The 17,550-nt window shown below is 44.8% G+C and overlaps 1 protein-coding gene across 4 annotated transcripts in view; it reads right to left on the bottom strand.

Moving 5' to 3' along the window:
* Positions 1 to 17,550, bottom strand: part of DYM (dymeclin) — a 374,546-nt gene that overhangs the window by 335,224 nt on the left and 21,772 nt on the right. For all 4 annotated transcript variants that reach the window (XM_051851233.2, XM_002713527.5, XM_070050191.1 and 1 more), the window contains exon 2: positions 9,993 to 10,184. In XM_051851233.2, coding sequence (XP_051707193.1) covers positions 9,993 to 10,132 — 140 coding nt within the window. In that variant the 5' untranslated portion in view covers positions 10,133 to 10,184. The remainder of the gene's footprint in view (positions 1 to 9,992; positions 10,185 to 17,550) is intronic.

Raw genomic sequence — 17,550 nt, 5'->3', positions numbered from 1 at the left:
CCAATCCACGGGTTAAAGTTCACAGCAGTGTCAACTGCACACTAGTCCAGATGTGCATCTCAATAATGAAAGGCGATAAACTTAGTTCGAATCTTTTAAGGAAAAGCCAGTGGGTAAAAGCTGTTAGGGGAAATTATAATAGACTTCTGGACAGAGTCACTGAGCAATCAGATAAGCAATAAGATTCATAAACACTGAATTCTAAAGCCCTCTTCACTGAAAATTCTGCCACAAAATTATTTCAAAATTGATGTTGTTTATCAATAAAGCCATTTTCAGCCCACACCATACACACTCTGACAAACACCCAATGTTTGTCAGCCTAAGGACTGACTGGGTGCATCAACAAGAAACCATTCAAAAAAGGACAGGGCCATTTCTGCAGACTTCCCCCCTTACCTTTCACAAAATGAACAAGAATCAGCGCATTCAGTAGCAAAACGAGCCTAGTCATACGGCAAAGTCAAAGGATAGAAACCGTTTATAAACCTGGTATAGCAATTTTTAATGCACCAACCAGACCCAAAAGGAGTCCATTGATATTGATGTGATTCAGACACCCTATAGGCTGTCACTTACCTGCCAAAAAGGAACTGCAACTACTAAAATGTCAACATTTCAGCCACAACTATGCTAGATAATAGTGTTTATTCTCTCATGAAAGTAGAGGAAAAAAATAACTTGGAAAGTCAGATTTCAACCAAACAATGAGTAGAGGAGTTCTGAGCGCACTTGGAGTAGCACTTGGAGTAGCCCCTTCACTTTAATGCTGTGAACTGTGCTCGTTATCTCTCCCCCCACCCCCAGTTTAAACTTATAGCTGGAGGGCAAACCGATGCACCTTCTAAAATGATTTTGCACAGAAAGATATAAATGGGAGGACAGGAAATAAATGTTTTGACTCAAGACATAAAATCTGAACTTCTTATGACCCCTCAGTTTGAGAAAATAAAATGCCAAGAAAAGTTTCAAATTATTTATTCTCTTAATAAAACAGCCTAGTACGTTCCTGTGTTCGCCATCCAAGCAACCCAGTGAGAGAAGCAGAAGACAGTTTAGTAGCTATCCCAGGCCCTCCTCAGCAACAAGCAGGCCGTTTTCAGCTTGAAAAGTCTAATAAAATTGTACATTCAGTGTGCCAAAGAGAATAAAGCTACAGAAACGGACACACGCATCAAGAGTCAAAGGAAAAGATAATTTTCCAATCACTTAATTGCTTCTGTCAGTTAAAAACTTGTGCCCCAGCCGGCGCCGTGGCTCAATAGGCTAATCCTCCACCTTGCGGCGCCGGCACACCGGGTTCTAGTCCCGGTTGGGGCGCCGGATTCTGTCCCGGTTGCCCCTCTTCCAGGCCAGCTCTCTGCTATGGCCAGGGAGTGCAGTGGAGGATGGCCCAGGTGCTTGGGCCCTGCACCCCATGGGAGACCAGGAAAAGCACCTGGCTCCTGGCTCCTGCCAGGATCAGCGCGGTGCGCCGGCTGCAGCGGCGGCCATTGGAGGGTGAACCAGCGGCAAAGGAAGACCTTTCTCTCTGTCTCTCTCTCTCACTGTCCACTCTGCCTGTCAAAAAAAAAAAAAAAAAAAAAAAAAAAAAAAAAAAAAAAAAAAAAAACTTGTGCCCCGATTCAGGGAGGCTCTCTTCCTGTTTCCCAACTGAGGAAAGAGACTAAGAAGCTTTGGAAAGGATCATGCAGCCAGCTCGTCTCAGAGAGAGAAAAGACATACTCTACTCAAGACTGGACTGCGACACCAGACAGAGCAGCCGTCAGCTGGAGTGCAGCACTGTAAACAATGGTGCCAGACCCAGGAGACCTGGGACCGTGTCCTGCAGCTTTGGTGGTTCTTCGCTCCAAGGTTACTGTACAATTGCACACTGAAGCTCTTCAGTCACCACTTGAAGCTTGGTCTGTGCACTAGGCTATGTTGCAAAAGGGGACATGCAGCATGACGGTCGACAGAATTTGTCTCTGGAGTTATGTAAACCTGGTTAAGATCTGGTCCTTACCAGCCACTACCCACTGTGTGACCTAGGACAATCTTGCGAGGCCACTGTTTCCCCAGTTTCAGGAAGAATCACAGAGCTGACCTGAGAAACAATGAGAGATTTACCTAAAGCAATGAGACCAGCACCCGGCACCCAGTGAGGGCTCAATAAACAACCAGTCAATTAATGGTGACATCCACGTTAGCAAAGCCTCAGCACAATGGACTTTTTATAATGCAAGAAAAATCCCTGAAAGAAAAATCAAATTGGATCCTAACAATAATAAAAAGAAATGGAAGCCCTCTAAAAGGATTTCTAAGAATACAACAAGCACAAATTTAGAAAACATTATATGATGTGGTATATAAATGCAAGAGATTACTCACTCTAAGAAAGGAAATTACGGAGGCTGGCATTGCGGCAGTGTGGGTTAAACTGCTGCCTATGATGCCAGCATCCCATATGAGCACCTGGTTCAAGCCTCAGCTATCCCATTTCCAACCCAGCTCCCTGCTAATGGGCCTGGGAAAGCATCAGAAGATGGTCCAAGTGCTTGGGCCCCTGCCAACCACATAGGAGACCTGGATGGAGTTCCAGGCTCCTGGTCCTGGCTTTGGCCCAAACCAACCCAGGCCACCATGGCCATGTGGATAGTTGAACCAGCAGATGAAAAGACCTCTCTCTTTCTCTGTCAGTTTACCTTTGAAATAAATAAATAAATATTTTAAATAGTTACCTAACAGTAATGCAATATAATCTCATTTTTGTTTTAAACAAGCAGTATAAATATACCTGTCTTGTACAGGAATGAGTGTATTTGAAAAAGATATGAAAGAAAATAGACCCAAATATTCAAAGTGGTTATATCTGCATAATGAGAAAATCTGATTGTTTTCCCTCTGTCTCTACATTTTCTAACTCTCCTACACTGAACAATTACTTATGTGATCATATATCCATATATCACCTGAAAATCAACTATGAAGAATTCTAGTCCTTATATAATTAGAGATATGCATAAAGACTTGGCTACGAAGAAATTCATCATATTTTCATATAAAATCATGAGAAACAACAACCAACCAAAATGTTCAACATTAGTTACATACATGCATATTCCTAAGGTAGCCCACCCTACAAGCATTTGCAGTAGGAAATGTGTTTCAGAAACAAATGTGTGCAGAGTACAATACAATAAAAACAGTTTTGAATGAGAGAGACCCAAAAGACCATATACCAAAACGTTAGTCCTCTTTGGGATCTGTTTTGCCCTCCTTGTGCTTTTTCTATATTGGAAAATATGAAAAATGAACTATTACTTTTGTACTCAGCAAAATGAGTTTTAAATGGCTGTGCCAAAAACTGCCTTTTTGCTTTATATGAGCACCATCTAGTGCTCAGTATACATAATACAATTTTCATAATGCAGTAAAGATTTTGGACAAGTAGCCTTCATAAAAGGTATACTGTTTAAGCACAAAACCGAATACCACTATACTCAATGTCTGCTTTAAGATAGCTGAACAATTAATTCAAAAGACCCACTGGACTCCCAATCAAAAGATAAAGCAGTCATCAGAAAGCTGGTTAAACTCCTGCTGCTTATTCTCATTCTGCAAATATTCTAGACTCTCAGGACCGAACCTTTGCTCTTCTTGATGAGTATCTGCTCCTTAATAATGACTCTGTCCTTCGTTCTAGACCCTGTCTAGCCCACTTGGGTCTCATTCCTTTGTAATCATAGCCTCTATTCTAACATCAATGTCTCTGCTCCCAACCTGTGTGTACTGATGGTCCTCTCCCTCACTTAATGTTGTATGATTATTCAGAATTTCTCTTCAGACAAACCCTTCTACCTGCAAAAGTTGAGTAGCCTTTCTCCTGGTCTTGGCTGGGATCAGATTTAAACCACATCCATCAAACAATCCTCACAAGGGTCCAGAGACCCCCTCATTTCCTCTCCTCTATGAAATCCTTTCATTACCTGGTTAATGTCACTCTTAGGATCACTGGTTGCTATTCTCACCCTGACCTGTATACTACAGTGTCTGTTTAAGTGTTTATAGCAGGTGATAATGGAATGAACCAAGGCCTTCAGCAACCAGATGCTTCTCCATCCATACATGCCTGTCCCTGCGGAGCCCCAAGATACCCACAGTGGGCCCCTGTAGATGATGTCCCCAATCAGCAGGTAGTAGCCAGAGACTCATTGTCGCACCTTTTCCTATCATCAAAAGGTCGGGATGGTAGCTTTGGGATCCGCAAGGAGGGAAGGCCTACTCTTTCCCTACCCGCACTTCCAGGGAAGAAAAGTCCTTGTCAAGGTCCCTGCTGGTGCCTAAAGGTCAACCAATGAGGATCAGACCTGCCTCAACCTTTAACCCCCATGCCCTGTATCTATAAAAGGAGCCCTCCCAATCTCTGAGGCGTGGGGGGACCGGGGAACCTCACCAGGGAGCGGAATCCCAATAAAAGCTTGTGAATTAAAAAAAAAAAAAAATGAGTATCTGCTCCTTGAAGGAAGAGAAAGGCAGACACTCCACAGGCATGAAGGTATTTACTGTTCTTACAAATCTACACGTGAAGGAGCGCTGTTCACATTTACAGAAGTAGCAGTGCAATGAGGTAAAGTATTTTGCCTGGGTTCTCAAAGCCAATGAGCAGTAGTGTTGAGATGCAACGCAAGGGCAGTCTGGCTCCAAATTTTAATTTATTTTTTAAGATGTATTGGGGCTGGCACTGTGGCATAGTAAGTTAAGCCTTCACCTGTGGCATCAGCATCCCATATGGGTGCCGGCTCATGTCCCAGAAGCTCCTCTTCTGATCCAGCTCTCTGCTAACAGCCTTGGAAAGCAGTGGAAGACAGCCCAAGTGCTTTGGCGGCCGCACTCACATAGGAGACCCAGAAGCTCCTGACTCCTGGCTTCAGACTGGCCCAGCTCTGGCTGTTGCTGCCATTTGGGGACTGAACCAGCGAGTAGAAGATTTCTCTTTGTCTCTTTCTCTCTTTCTCTCTCTCTCTCTCTCTCTGTAACTCTGCCTCTCAAATGAATCAATAAATCTTTAAATAAAAAAGATTATTTGAAGGGCAGAGTGGCAGAGACAGAGACAGAGACAGAGAGATCCTCTATCTGCTGATCCACTCCCCAAAATCCCACAAAAGCCAGGACTGGGCTAAGGCCAAAGCCCAGAACCCCATCCGGGACTCACGCATGGGTGGTAGGAACCAGCATCTGCTGCCTCCCAGGGTGTGCATCAGCAGGAAGCAGAGCAGCCAGCCAAGACTTGAACCACCACTCAGTATGGGATGCTGGCATCAAAGGCGGTCCTGTTCCCAGTTCTTTAACCCCAAGTTCATTACATATTAGTGCTCAAATGAAATTTACACTTAAAAGCAGTCCTTACTATTTTTTATAAAAACCCTCCAAGTTTCCTAAGGTTGTCCCCCTCGCCACTGCTCTTCACATCCTTGCTCACCACTGAGCTCCTCGTGTACTCCCGCTACGGCACGGCCTTCTGTTCCCAGTCCCTTCCTTCCACTCAGCTGTCAGTGTAAAGGTCACCTACCGCCACCTCCAGGAAGGAGTCCTGGGCCAATGGGAGGTAGGGCTAGAAAGGAAGCCTGTCATTAAACACTCTCGGGAATATTCAGCAATACAAACCACGGGGATGCAGGAGTCTTCAAACCAGAAGCAAAACAAACATGCCACTTCTCCCAGGAACACTCTGACCCACGCTGCTCCAGTCCAGCTTGGATGGGTGCCCTTGCTGCCATGCGCACGCTTGCCCGTGCATCTTCCCACAGCATATATCACACATCACCAGACGTCTTGTTGATTTACAGGCCAAGTTAGAAGCCCACTGAAGGCAACAGCACGGCCTTTCCAGCCCTCCATTAAAGCATGAGAACTAAGGGGCACTCGTGTGACACACAGTGCAAGGCCATCAGGTCCCACAGCTCTCGGTGATGAACGCGACACACGTGAACACATCCACTGGCACCACACTCTGTGTGGAGAGGCTCAGACGCCTATGACCCCAAAAATAACAAAAACAGGCCGCTTTGCATGTCTCCTGCTACCCTTCAGTAATTTAGAGCATGCAAAAGCCAGTTATAGAAGTAGTTTTTAAATATTAAGAAAAACAAACAGCGTATTACTTAAACTTCACTCTTGAATATCCTGATTCAATTTCAGACCTTTGCTTCGTGAGCGCTCTTAATAAGATGAAAAATTAAAACTCCTCAAGCATCAAAATAAGATTTCACAACCATGCCTGGAAACGCTGACAACATGTGATGTCCCATGTGCACTAAATATAGTTAGTGGTAAGGAAGGAGCAGGTTGGTGCTAGGGCCTTGGTGTCTCTAAACACCGCTGACACCAACTTCTGGCTGCACCACCGGGCAGCACTTGAACACAGAATGTGTGGATCTGAGGAATTCCAGAAAGGAGCAATCTCACAAATGTCGGGATTCAGAGTCTTCCCAACAGAGATTCCTCTTAGTCCTAAAGACTTCTTGAACCAGGCCATCCTGGCCCCTGATGACGGCAGGGAGGAGGGACCTGCCACCTCGAAGCCTTCAATCTCAAGGTCATACATCAAACAAAAACATCACCGAGGAGCAAGATACTTTCAAACAGAAAGCGACAGAGGTCAAGAGTAGATGCAACACGTAAATGAGGCCTCTACAGGATCTACTCTCCCACCAAGCTACAATGAGGAGTTGACTCACTTTGTAGCTTTTATACTTTTTAAAGATTTATTATTAATTTGAAAGGCAAAGTTAGAGAGAAGGAGAGACAGAGAGAGAGAGAGAGAGAAATCTTCCATCCGCTGGTTCACTTCCCAAATGGTCACAAAAGCCAGCACTGGGCCAGGAGCCTGCAGCTTTTTCCGAATCTCCCATGTGGGTGCAGGGGTCCAAACATTTGAGCCATCTTCTGATGCTTTCCCAAGCCATTATCACAAACAGAGCAGCTGGGACTTTTGACTGGTGCCCAAATAGGATGCCGGCATCACAGCCGGTGGCTTTACCTGCCATGCCACAGCACTGGTTCCTCAAAATCTGTTGCTGCTACAGTAGTTCATCTCCAAGTTGACACTTCCCACTAGTCCACAGCCACTCAGAAGCAGTAATAAGTAACCACTTCATATAATATACATCTAATCTGTGCTATCAGATAAACTGATAACTTCTAAGGCCCAATTCAAATGTATTCAAGGTCAGAAATTAATTATTGACAAAAGGCATAAAAAGGACCCAGAAAAGGAAACAAAATAAACTTTAAATATATGAAAAATAAACACAACCTTGATCATTAAAGAAAAAAAGGCTGGTAGTGGGGTCTATGCTGGGGCGTAGCGGGTAAAGCCTATGATGCTGGCATCCCATATGGGTGCCAGTTCAAGTCCTAGTTGCTCCTCATATGACCCAGCTCTCTGCTAATGCACCTGGGAAAGCAGCCGAAGATGGCCCAAGTGCTTGGGCCCCTGCATCCTGGATGAAGCTCCTGGCTTTGGCTTGGTCGAGTCCTGGCCATTGCAGCCATTTGGGGAGTGAACCAGAAAATGGAAGATCTCTCTCTGCCTCTTTTTGTCTGTAATCCTTTCAAACAAATTAATGGAATGGAATGGAATGGAATGGAATGGAATGGAATGGAATGGAATGGAATGGACAGGACAGGAAAGGACAGGACAGGACAGGACAGGACCACTGGTGCTGTGGTGCAGGTTAAGCCACCACTTGCAACTGCTGGCTTCCCATACCAGAGTGCAAGTTAAAGACCTGGCTGGGGGCTGGTGCTGCAGTGCCAGCATCCCATATGGGTGTCAGTTCAAGTCCCGGCTGCCCCATTTCTGATCCAGCTCTCTGCTATGGCCTGGGAAAGCAGCAGAAGATGGCCCAAGCCCTGGAGCCCCTGCACCCTAATGGGAGACCCAGAAGAAGCTCCTGGCTCCTGGCTTTGGCCTGGCCCAGCACTGGCCATTGCGGCTGCCTGAGGAGTTAACCAGACAAAAGACCTCTCTCTCTCTCCCTCTCCTTTCTCTCTCTCTTTCTCTGTGTGTGTGTGTGTGTGTGTGTGTGTTTCTTCTTCTCTGTTAACTCTTTCAAATAATAAAACAAATAAATCTAAAAAATAGAAATTGGGGGCCGGCGCTGTGGCTCACTTGGTTAATCCTCCACCTTCGGCGCCAGCATCCCATATGGGTGCCGGGTGTCCTGGTAGCTCCTCTTCCAGTCCAACTCTCTGCTGTGGCCCAGGAGTGCAGTGGAGGATGGCCCAGGTGCTTGGGCCCCTGCACCCGCATGGGCGACCAGGAGGAAGCACCTGGCTCCTGGCTTTGGATTGGCACGGTGCACCAGCCGTAGCAGCCATTTGGGGGGTGAACCAACAGAAGGAAGACCTTTCTCTCTGCCTCTCCCTCTCATTGTCTAACTCTGCCTGTCAAAAAAAAAAAATTGACAGTGATCAAGTCAAAAAATACACCAACTGAGAAAACCATGGGACAACAGAGCCTCTCAAGCATTGCTGGTTGGAGAATAAATTGGTACAACGTTCATGGAGCAGCTTGGCTTATCTACCAAAACCAAGAATGCACACATAACTTGACCCAGCAATTCTGCCTCAGGAACTTATGGTTGAGATATATTGTTGTATGCATGAGAAATGACGTATGTGGCACTTTACGTTGTAACTAAAGATTGGAAGCCATCTAAATATCAACAGAAAGCTAGGTACCTGTATTCCATAGGTATCTTGCAGCCATTGACAGAATAAGGCAGGTGGCTGCAGGTGTGCTGACACACACGAGATGTATTTCACTTCACAGTGGAAAAAAATGCAAGGGACAAAACAGTGCTGTATTTAAGCAATTTTGTAAAACGGCATGGGAAACACGCTTATCACCTTGTACTATCTCTAGAAGGATAAAGAAACTGCTACGAGTAATCATCTAAGGAGAAAGGATGCGACTGAGGGGGAAAGGGAAGAGAAAACGGATGTCCTATTTTTATATCTTTCCCATTTTCTACTGGTACACATGTGACTGACAAACATGAGGGTACTCTAAAAAGTTCATGTTAAGGTAAAATTAAAAGGTGAGTTTATCTTGGCATAAAAAGTTTTGAAATTGGGGTTGGTATTCTGGCACAGCAGGTTAAGAAGCCACCTGCGAGACTCTGCATCCCACACTGGAAGGCAGGTTAGTGTCTTGGCTGCTCCACTTCATATCCAGCTTGGGCAGCTGCCATCCACGTGGGAGACCCAGATGTTGTTCTAGGCTCCTGGCTTTGGCTTGACCCCGTCCCAGTCATTGCAGCCATTTGGGGAGTGAACCAGCAGATGGAAATCTCTCCCTCTCCCTCTCCCTCTCTCTCTCCACACACCTCCCCACCCCCATCACTCTGCCTTTCAAATAAAATTTTAATTTAAAAAGTTTAAAATATATGCAGTTTTTAAAACATGTTTCAGTGAATGTGTTGAAGACCCCTCATACAGATGATATCAAAATTTTCTGTACCAAAAAAAACATATTTTAATCTCATTTTTCATGCACTTTTTAAAAAAGATTTATTTTATTTATTTGAAGGGCAAAGTGACAGCGAAAGAAGAGGGGGTGGAATATCGATCTTCCATATACTGGTCCAAATGGCTGCAAGAGCCAGGGAATGAGCAGGCCAAAGCCAGGAACCTGGACTCCATCTGGGTCTCCCACGCATGTGGCAGGGCCCAAGCACCTGCACCATCTTCAGCTGCTTTCTCAGGCACATTAGCAGGGAGTCAAATGGGAAGCAGAGCAGGTGGGACATGAACCACTGCTCCGACATAAGATGCTGGTGTCACAGGTGCCGACATGCTGAGCCATGACACCGCCATGATCATGAACTTTTTGAAGTACCCTCAAGTACTTTTTGAAGTACCCTCAAAAAATATTTCTGAAAAATAAGCATATCATACTAGTTCATGAAGCCTTATGAATTTTCAATCTCCAGATGATCTCTTACCTGCTAGTTGGTGTAGGGAAAGAAAATGACAGAAGCTGGTTCCAAAATGGATCATTCTCAGAGACAGATTCTGTGCCTGATAACTTTTTTAAGTATTCATTTTTAGGAAGATCACTGATTCTGCTGCTGTTCGATCCCATCTTCTAATTTGGTTGGTAACTTCTCCTTACACCTGCATTTCCATAAAAGGACCTATAAAATGAAAAAAAAAATCAAACTTTATCAAAATAGTCATCTTTTCCTATCCTTGACCTACATGTAAAAAGCTAAAAGCTTACTAAAGGAATGCATATCCCTATTGCAAATATATTAGATATCAGATACAAAGCACAGTGGGGAAAAGGGGGCTAAACTCTGTCACAGCCAACACAAAACAAAATCCTACATCTATACTATGGATACACCTCTGCCCAAGAAAATGATAATTTATTAACAAACAGATGGAAATGACACTCTTTTACAACTAAAGCAATGGTGCTAAAGAAATAAAAATGCTGGATGGCTTGGCTATGCAAAGAAACGGAGAAAGTAGTTCAAGTAATTGCCACATACTGCCCATACTGGCGGGGGGGAGCAGGGGCAGGGTGGAGAGGCTGACCTGGAGCACCCGTTTCCAGGAGAGAGACCCCAACTCCAAAGGAGCCACATCTAACGTCTCTGACTCTGCAGCACAGTATTGTTGCATACACCCTGCTCTTAACTCATGAATTTTTGTGATGAAAGAAACTTACTCCCCTTTCCACCCTATTCCATTATCTAGACTACCATGCAACAGGCATTCCCTAAAGAGCAAGTGGAATAAATGAGTGACTAAATAATTCATGTCCTCAAGGCTCTTCCATGTTTGTTATTCTTGGTCACTAAAGGGAAAACTAACAGTTCCATTACAAACACAAAACATTGTCTTCTTTAATCATACTTAACGTGATTATTTTGTTTTTATTATTTAAGAGACATAGATATATAGAGAACTTCCATCTTGCTGGTCCATTCCCCAAATTCCCACAGTGGCCAGGATATGGCCAGGGCAAAGTCAGGAGCCTGGAACTCAATCCAGGGCTCCCACAAAAGTGGCAGAGACCCAACTGCTCAAGCCATCACCTGCTGCCTCCCAGGGTATGCATTAGCAGAAAGCTGGATTGGAAATGGAGTCAGAACTTGAACCCAGGGACTCCAACATGGAATGCTGGTGTCCCAAGTGGTGACTTCACCTCTAGGCCAAATGCCTACCCCCTAACATACTTCTAGATCTTGTTTAATCCCACTTGTTAATAAGTTATCTTACTAAATGGTTCAGACAAGTAATAAACTATACTTTCTAAAAATTACCATAACAATGAAAGGAAATTATGTGGGCTCATAGCCAAAGAAAACTCAGGTCAAACGAGCATTACATTGGTTAGTGACTTCCTTACTTATGTCCATCCTCATTCCACAAAGGCAAGAGAGCCAAGATCAGAATCAGGAAGCAGAGGCAGGAATTGGCACAGTGGTTGATGGCACTTGGGATGCCCACATCAGAGTATCCCACATCCCATATCAGATACGGGATCCCGTATCAGAGTGGCTGGTTTAAGTCCCAACTCCTTCATCTTGCTCCAACTTCCTGCTAACGTGCACCCTGGGAGGCAGCAGGTGATGGCTCAAGCACCTGGGCTCCTGCCACCCACGAGCAAGACCAGAATAGAGTTCCTGGCTCAGGCCTAGCCCAACACCAGAAAGTGCTGGTACTTATCCAAGGCTGCCCAGTGCACACGGGCAGCTGAGTCTTCTAAACAGAAGCTCGGAAACACTGACCTGGCTTCTTATCACCCACACCTGAACCTGAGACCACCAGGGCCTCTATCCCTCCAAGTCATGCACACAGGAACCCAGTAACAGCTGACTCTATAGCCTCCAGATCAAGCCAGCGAATGTTAAGGTTTAATTTTTTTTAATTAATTATTTGAAATGCAGTTAGAGACAGAGAGGTCTTCCATCCGCTGGTTCACTCCCCAGATGGCTGCAACGGCCAGAGCTGTGACGATCTGAAGTCAGGAGCCAGGCGATTCCTCCAGGTCTCCCACATGGATGCAGGGGCCCAAGCACTTGGGCCATCTGCTACTGCTTTCCCAGGCCACAGCAGAGAGCTAGACTGGAAGTGGAGCAGCCAGAACTCGAACCTGAGCCCATATGGGATGCCAGCACTACAGGCGGCAGCTTTACCTGCTACACCACAGCGCCAGCCCCATAAGGTTTAATTTAAACTAGGAATTGTTAAGCCCAATTAGAAAATGCTATAAAGAAATACGAAACAGATTCCATATTTACATACCCCATCCCAAAGCTACTGTATAAATGAGAATTTTAATCTCTTTAAAATTAAATTGTCTAATATAGTCTTACCAGGAGATGTAACACACTAGTGAAAATTAATGAGGAACAACTATAATTAAAAGCATGGACACATCATAAAAACAACAATTTTTTAAAAAGAGAGCTACAGAATAATATACTTGGCATGGTCTCTAAGATTTCAAAACATGGAAACAGATCATGGATACATTCAGGTACTAACACACCCATGGGGAGTAAACAGCAAATTCTAATGACAGTGGGCTTCAGCCCCATCAATAAATACCTTCTTAGCCAGACAACAGAAAGGAAGGAAAGGGAAATGAAGTACCAAGGCAAGCACTTAGCATTGCTGAAACACACAGTGTGAAAGTACGCTCTAGGCCAGCGCCGCGGCTCAATAGGCTAATCCTCCACCTGCGGCGCTGGCACACCGCGTTCTAGTCCCGGTTGGGGCGCTGGATTCTGTCCGGGTTGCTCCTCTTCCAGTCCAGCTCTCTGCTGTGGACCGGGAGGGCAGTGGAGGATGGCCCAGGTGCTTGGGCCCTGCACCCACATGGAAGACCAGGAGAAGCACCTGGCTCCTGGCTTCGGATCAGCACGGTGCCCTGGCCGCAGCGTGCCGGCCACAGAGGCAACTGGGAGGTGAACCAACGGCAAAGGAAGACCTTTCTCTCTGTCTCTCTCTCTGACTGTCCACTCTGCCTGTCAAAAAAAAAAAAAAAAAAAAGTGTGTTCTTGTTACATTACCCTCTGTTCCTGTTTTATATATTAATTTCTAAAAAGAAAAGGATGTTTCTCAATCTCTTAGCTAGGTGACAGGAAGCAGTGCCTTTAAAATATTAAAAGGAAATAATGGAACTTGCATTCTATAGCTGGCCAAGCCACCAATTAAATGAGAAGGGGGAATAAAGATCCCTTCCGTCTTGCCAAGATTCAAAAACCCTCCCAGGCACCCATTTTCAGGAAGCTCCTGGGATATACTCCTTCCACAAGGGGATAAGCCAAGGAAAAGGATAACGGGGTTCAGCAGACAGGGGATGCCACTCAGGGCAGCCCTGAAGGGAAGTCACAGGACAAGGACTGTGCAGCAGACCGGAGCCCAGGCTGTGCCAGCATCGCCAGGGAAAGAAAAACCAGAGTGGAGAGGCCTGGTGTGTCTGTCCTAACGCGTACAGTGTTAAAATAATGGAGGAGAATTTGGTAGCAATGAATAACAGTTATACAGAAAACAAAGTAATTGTTTTTCTAAGATTTATTCATTTATTTGAAAGGCAGACAGAGAGAGGGAGAGAGGGAGAGAGAAACAGAGATTTTCCATCCACTGGTTCGCTCTCCAAATGGTCGTGATGGACAGGGCTAGACCAGGCTGAAGCCAAGAGCCAGGGGCTTCTTCAGGGTCTCCCATGTGGATGCAGGGCCCAAGCACTTGAGCCATCTCCCACTGCTTTCCCAGGCCATAGCAGAGAGCTGGATCAGAAGTGCAGCAGCCAAGGCTCAACCGGTACCCATATGAGATGCTGGCACTGCAGGAAGAGGTTTACCCTAATGCTGCACCACAGCACCAAGCTCAGTAATTGATTTTTTTAAAGTCTGTGTCCTTTGGGAAAAACAAAAAGAAAGGTCATATAATCATAGGATATGACTCAATTCAACTGTGATTGATTTTTCTATAATCAATACAACATAAATGCTAAATAAAGATTTAACAAGGAGCAGGCGCTGTGGCATAGCAGGTAAAGCCGCCACCTGCAGTGCCGGCATCCCATATGGGTGCTGATTTGAGTGCCGGCTGCTTCACTTCTGATCCAGCTCTCTGCTATGGCCTGGGAAAGCAGCAGAAGATGGCCCAAGTCCTTGGGCCCTTGCACTACATGAGACCCCAAAGAAGCTCCTGGCTCCTGGTTTCATATTGGCGCAGCTCCGGCCATTGCGGCCATCTCGGGAGTGAACCAGCGGAAGGAAGACCTCCCTCTGCCTCTGCCTCTCTGTAACTCTGCCTTTCAAATAAATAAATAAATCTTTAAAAAAAAAAAGATTTAACAAAAAATTGTGAGGTAACTATACTGAGAAGATTCCAGAAAGAGAAGTGGGAGTAGTGTCTAAGAGTGCTCAATCTTTGCCTTCCATAATACACAGAAAGTCAACTGAAAATATCTAGGATTACTAAATCAAAAACAACAGTAAAGGCATATTAGTCATAGAGAGGTAACTAATGAGAAGCAGCAGCTACCAGACTTGACAGTGCTGGTCACTTCTGGAGAAAGGATTCCAGGAGGGAGGGATGGGGATGCAGTATTTTAAGTCCATCATATTGTTTCACATTTTACAACCATGCCCACTGATGGAAGTGGTGGAGCAGATAAAACACTGCGTGGAGTGCCCCATCCCGTACCAGATGCCTGGGGAGTCCTGTGTCCACTGCCCACTGGAGCTTCCTGCTGATGTGCACCCTGGGAGGCAGCAGGTGATGGCTCAGGTACTTGAGTCCATGCCACCTCCATGGGAGACCTGATGGAGTTCCAGGGTCCTGGACTCCAGCTAGCCTAGCCTCACCTGCTGCAGGCATTGGGAAATGCATCAGCACATGGAAGACTTCTGTCTCTCCCTGCCTTTCAATACATAAAAAGTTTAAACTATGAAAAAATATAAAATGTCATATATTATTCTGATAAAAATTAAGTATTTTTAATCTCCCTTATCATTATCTATTCAGATTTAAATTTTTTAACATAAAATGGAAAATACATTATCATAATAATTGAAGTAATGGTAACAAATGTGAATTATTTTTTACTCAAGTACAAAACTGGCAAGCTTAAGAAAATGTAAGACAGGGCCAGCACTGTGGCGTAGCGGGTAAAGCCACCGCCTGCAGTGCCAGCATCCCATATGGGCACCGGTTCGGGTCCACTTCCAATCCAGCTCTCTGCTGTGGCCTGGGAAAGCAGTACAAGATGGCCCAAGTCCTTGGGCCCCTGCACCCACGTGGGAGACCTAGAAGAAGCTCCTGGCTCCTGGCTTCAAATCAATGGAGTTCTGGCCGTTGTGGTCTGATTATCAGGGAGTGAACCAGCAGATGGAAGACCTCTCTCTCTCTGCCTCTCCTTCTCTCTCTGTGTAACTCTTTCAAATAAATAAATAAATCTTAAAAAAAAAAAAATCTAAGTCATGGGGGCTGGCACTGTGGAACAGTAGGTGAAGCTTCCACCTGCAGTGCCGGCATCTCATATGGGCACCAGTTCATGTCCAGGCTGCTCCACTTCTGATCCAGCTCTCTGCTAATGGCCTGGGAAAGCAGTGGAAGATGGCCCAAGTGCTTGGGCCCCTGCACCTACATGGGAACCTTGGAAGAAGATCCTGACTCCTGGCTTTGTAGCCATTTAGGGAATGAACCAGTGGATGGAAGAGCTCTCTATATATAATAAATATTTGAAAAAAAAAAAAGAAAGAAAGAAAATCTAAGTCATCAAAGTCAGACCTTAACACAAGAGAAGGAAGGAAGGAAGGAAGGAAGGAAGGAAGGAAGGGAGGGAGGGAGGGAGGGAGGGAAATCTAAATTTCAACTTTCTACCACTGTATGAGTTTGTAAACAAGTAGTAGCCAAGGCACAGGCAGAAAAGAATTAAGTTCCAGCCCACAAAAGTAAAAGACACACAGATTAATCAAACAAAATAGAGAATCCAGAAATGGTCCCATAATAGGACAAGCTATCAGCTTCGGTCAACAGTGTAAAGATAGTTCAATGGAGCAGACAGTCCATCAATGGTGTTAGAAAAACTGGCTGTCACTTTGCCAAAATATATATATATATATATATATATGTATATGTGTATATATATATATAAACCTTAACCCAAACCTCAGAGCTTCTACAAAATTAACTCAAAAGCCCACAGATCTAAATGTAAAACATAAAATTATAAAACCTTTAGAGGAGAAACTCTTTGCAGCTTAAGGTTAGAAGAATTCTTAGACATGATACAAAAATACAATCCATCACAAAAAAAAAAAAAAATTGGTGGGGCCCACACTATGGCACAGCTTGTTAAGCTGCCCCCTGCACACCAGCTTCCATATTGGCACCAGTGTGAGTCCCAGCTGCTCCACTTCTCATCCAGCTCTCTGCTAATGCTCCTGGAAAGGCAGCAGAAGATGGCCCAAGTGCTTGGGTCCACCACCCACATGGGGGACCCTGATGGAGTTCCAGGCTCCTGGCCATTGCAGCCATCTGGGGAGTGAACTGGTAGATGGAAGATCTCTTCCTCTTTCTGTTTCTTCCTCTCTGTCACTCTACCTTTCAAATAAAATGAAAAAAAAAAAAAAGGAAGAAAAAATTTGAACAGAATACCAAAGAGATATGCAAATTGGAAATAAACACATGAAAAGACAATCCAACATCATCAGCCTTTAGAGAACTACAAATTGAAACCACAATGACATAGCACTTCACGTTATTAGAATGCCTAAAATTAAAACTACTGACAGTTCCAAATGTTGCTGAATCGATGTACAGAAATGGGATGTCTCACATTGCTGGTGGGAATGCAAAATGGTACCACCACTCCTGAAAATGGTACAGCAGTTTCTTATAAGGCTAAATGCAAACACACCAATTCCACCTGGCAATTGCCCCTCTGGCCTACAATCCTAGAGAAGTGAAAACAACAACAACAACAACAGCAAAAGCACAAATTGGGGCCGGTATTGTGGCACAGCAGGTTAAGCCGCTGCTTGCATCACTGGCATCTCATTCAGGAGCCCTGCTGGAGTCCTGGCTGTTCCATTTCCTATCCAGCTCCCTGCTTATGTGCCAGAGAAGGCAGCAGAAAATAGCCTGAAAGCTTGGGCCCCTTCCCGTCACACAGGAGACCCAGATGAAGCGCCTGGCCCAGCCCCAGTCATTGCAGCTAGTTAGGGAGTGAACCAGGGAACGGAAGATCGATCACTCCCTCTCTCTCTCCACACCTGTGTAACTCTGCCTTTCAAATCAATAAATATTTTAAAAAGAAACAAATAAATGCATCTCTAAAAAATATGTAGACACAGAGATTATAAGTAATGAGCTGGAAAAAGACACACACCATCACCATTCTAACAGCACTAATCAAAAGGAAGTGGAAGTGGTCATATTAATTTTAGCCAGAGCAGACTGCAGAGAAACAAAAGTTATTAGGGATAAAGAGGAGCATTACATAAAGATAAAGGGGTCAATTCTCAAAGA

The sequence above is a fragment of the Oryctolagus cuniculus genome, chromosome 10 (genome assembly GCF_964237555.1).
Source record: "Oryctolagus cuniculus chromosome 10, mOryCun1.1, whole genome shotgun sequence".
NCBI lineage: Eukaryota > Metazoa > Chordata > Mammalia > Lagomorpha > Leporidae > Oryctolagus > Oryctolagus cuniculus.
The sequence above is the reverse complement of the archived record's forward strand: the minus strand, read 5'-3'. Positions and strand labels throughout refer to the sequence as shown.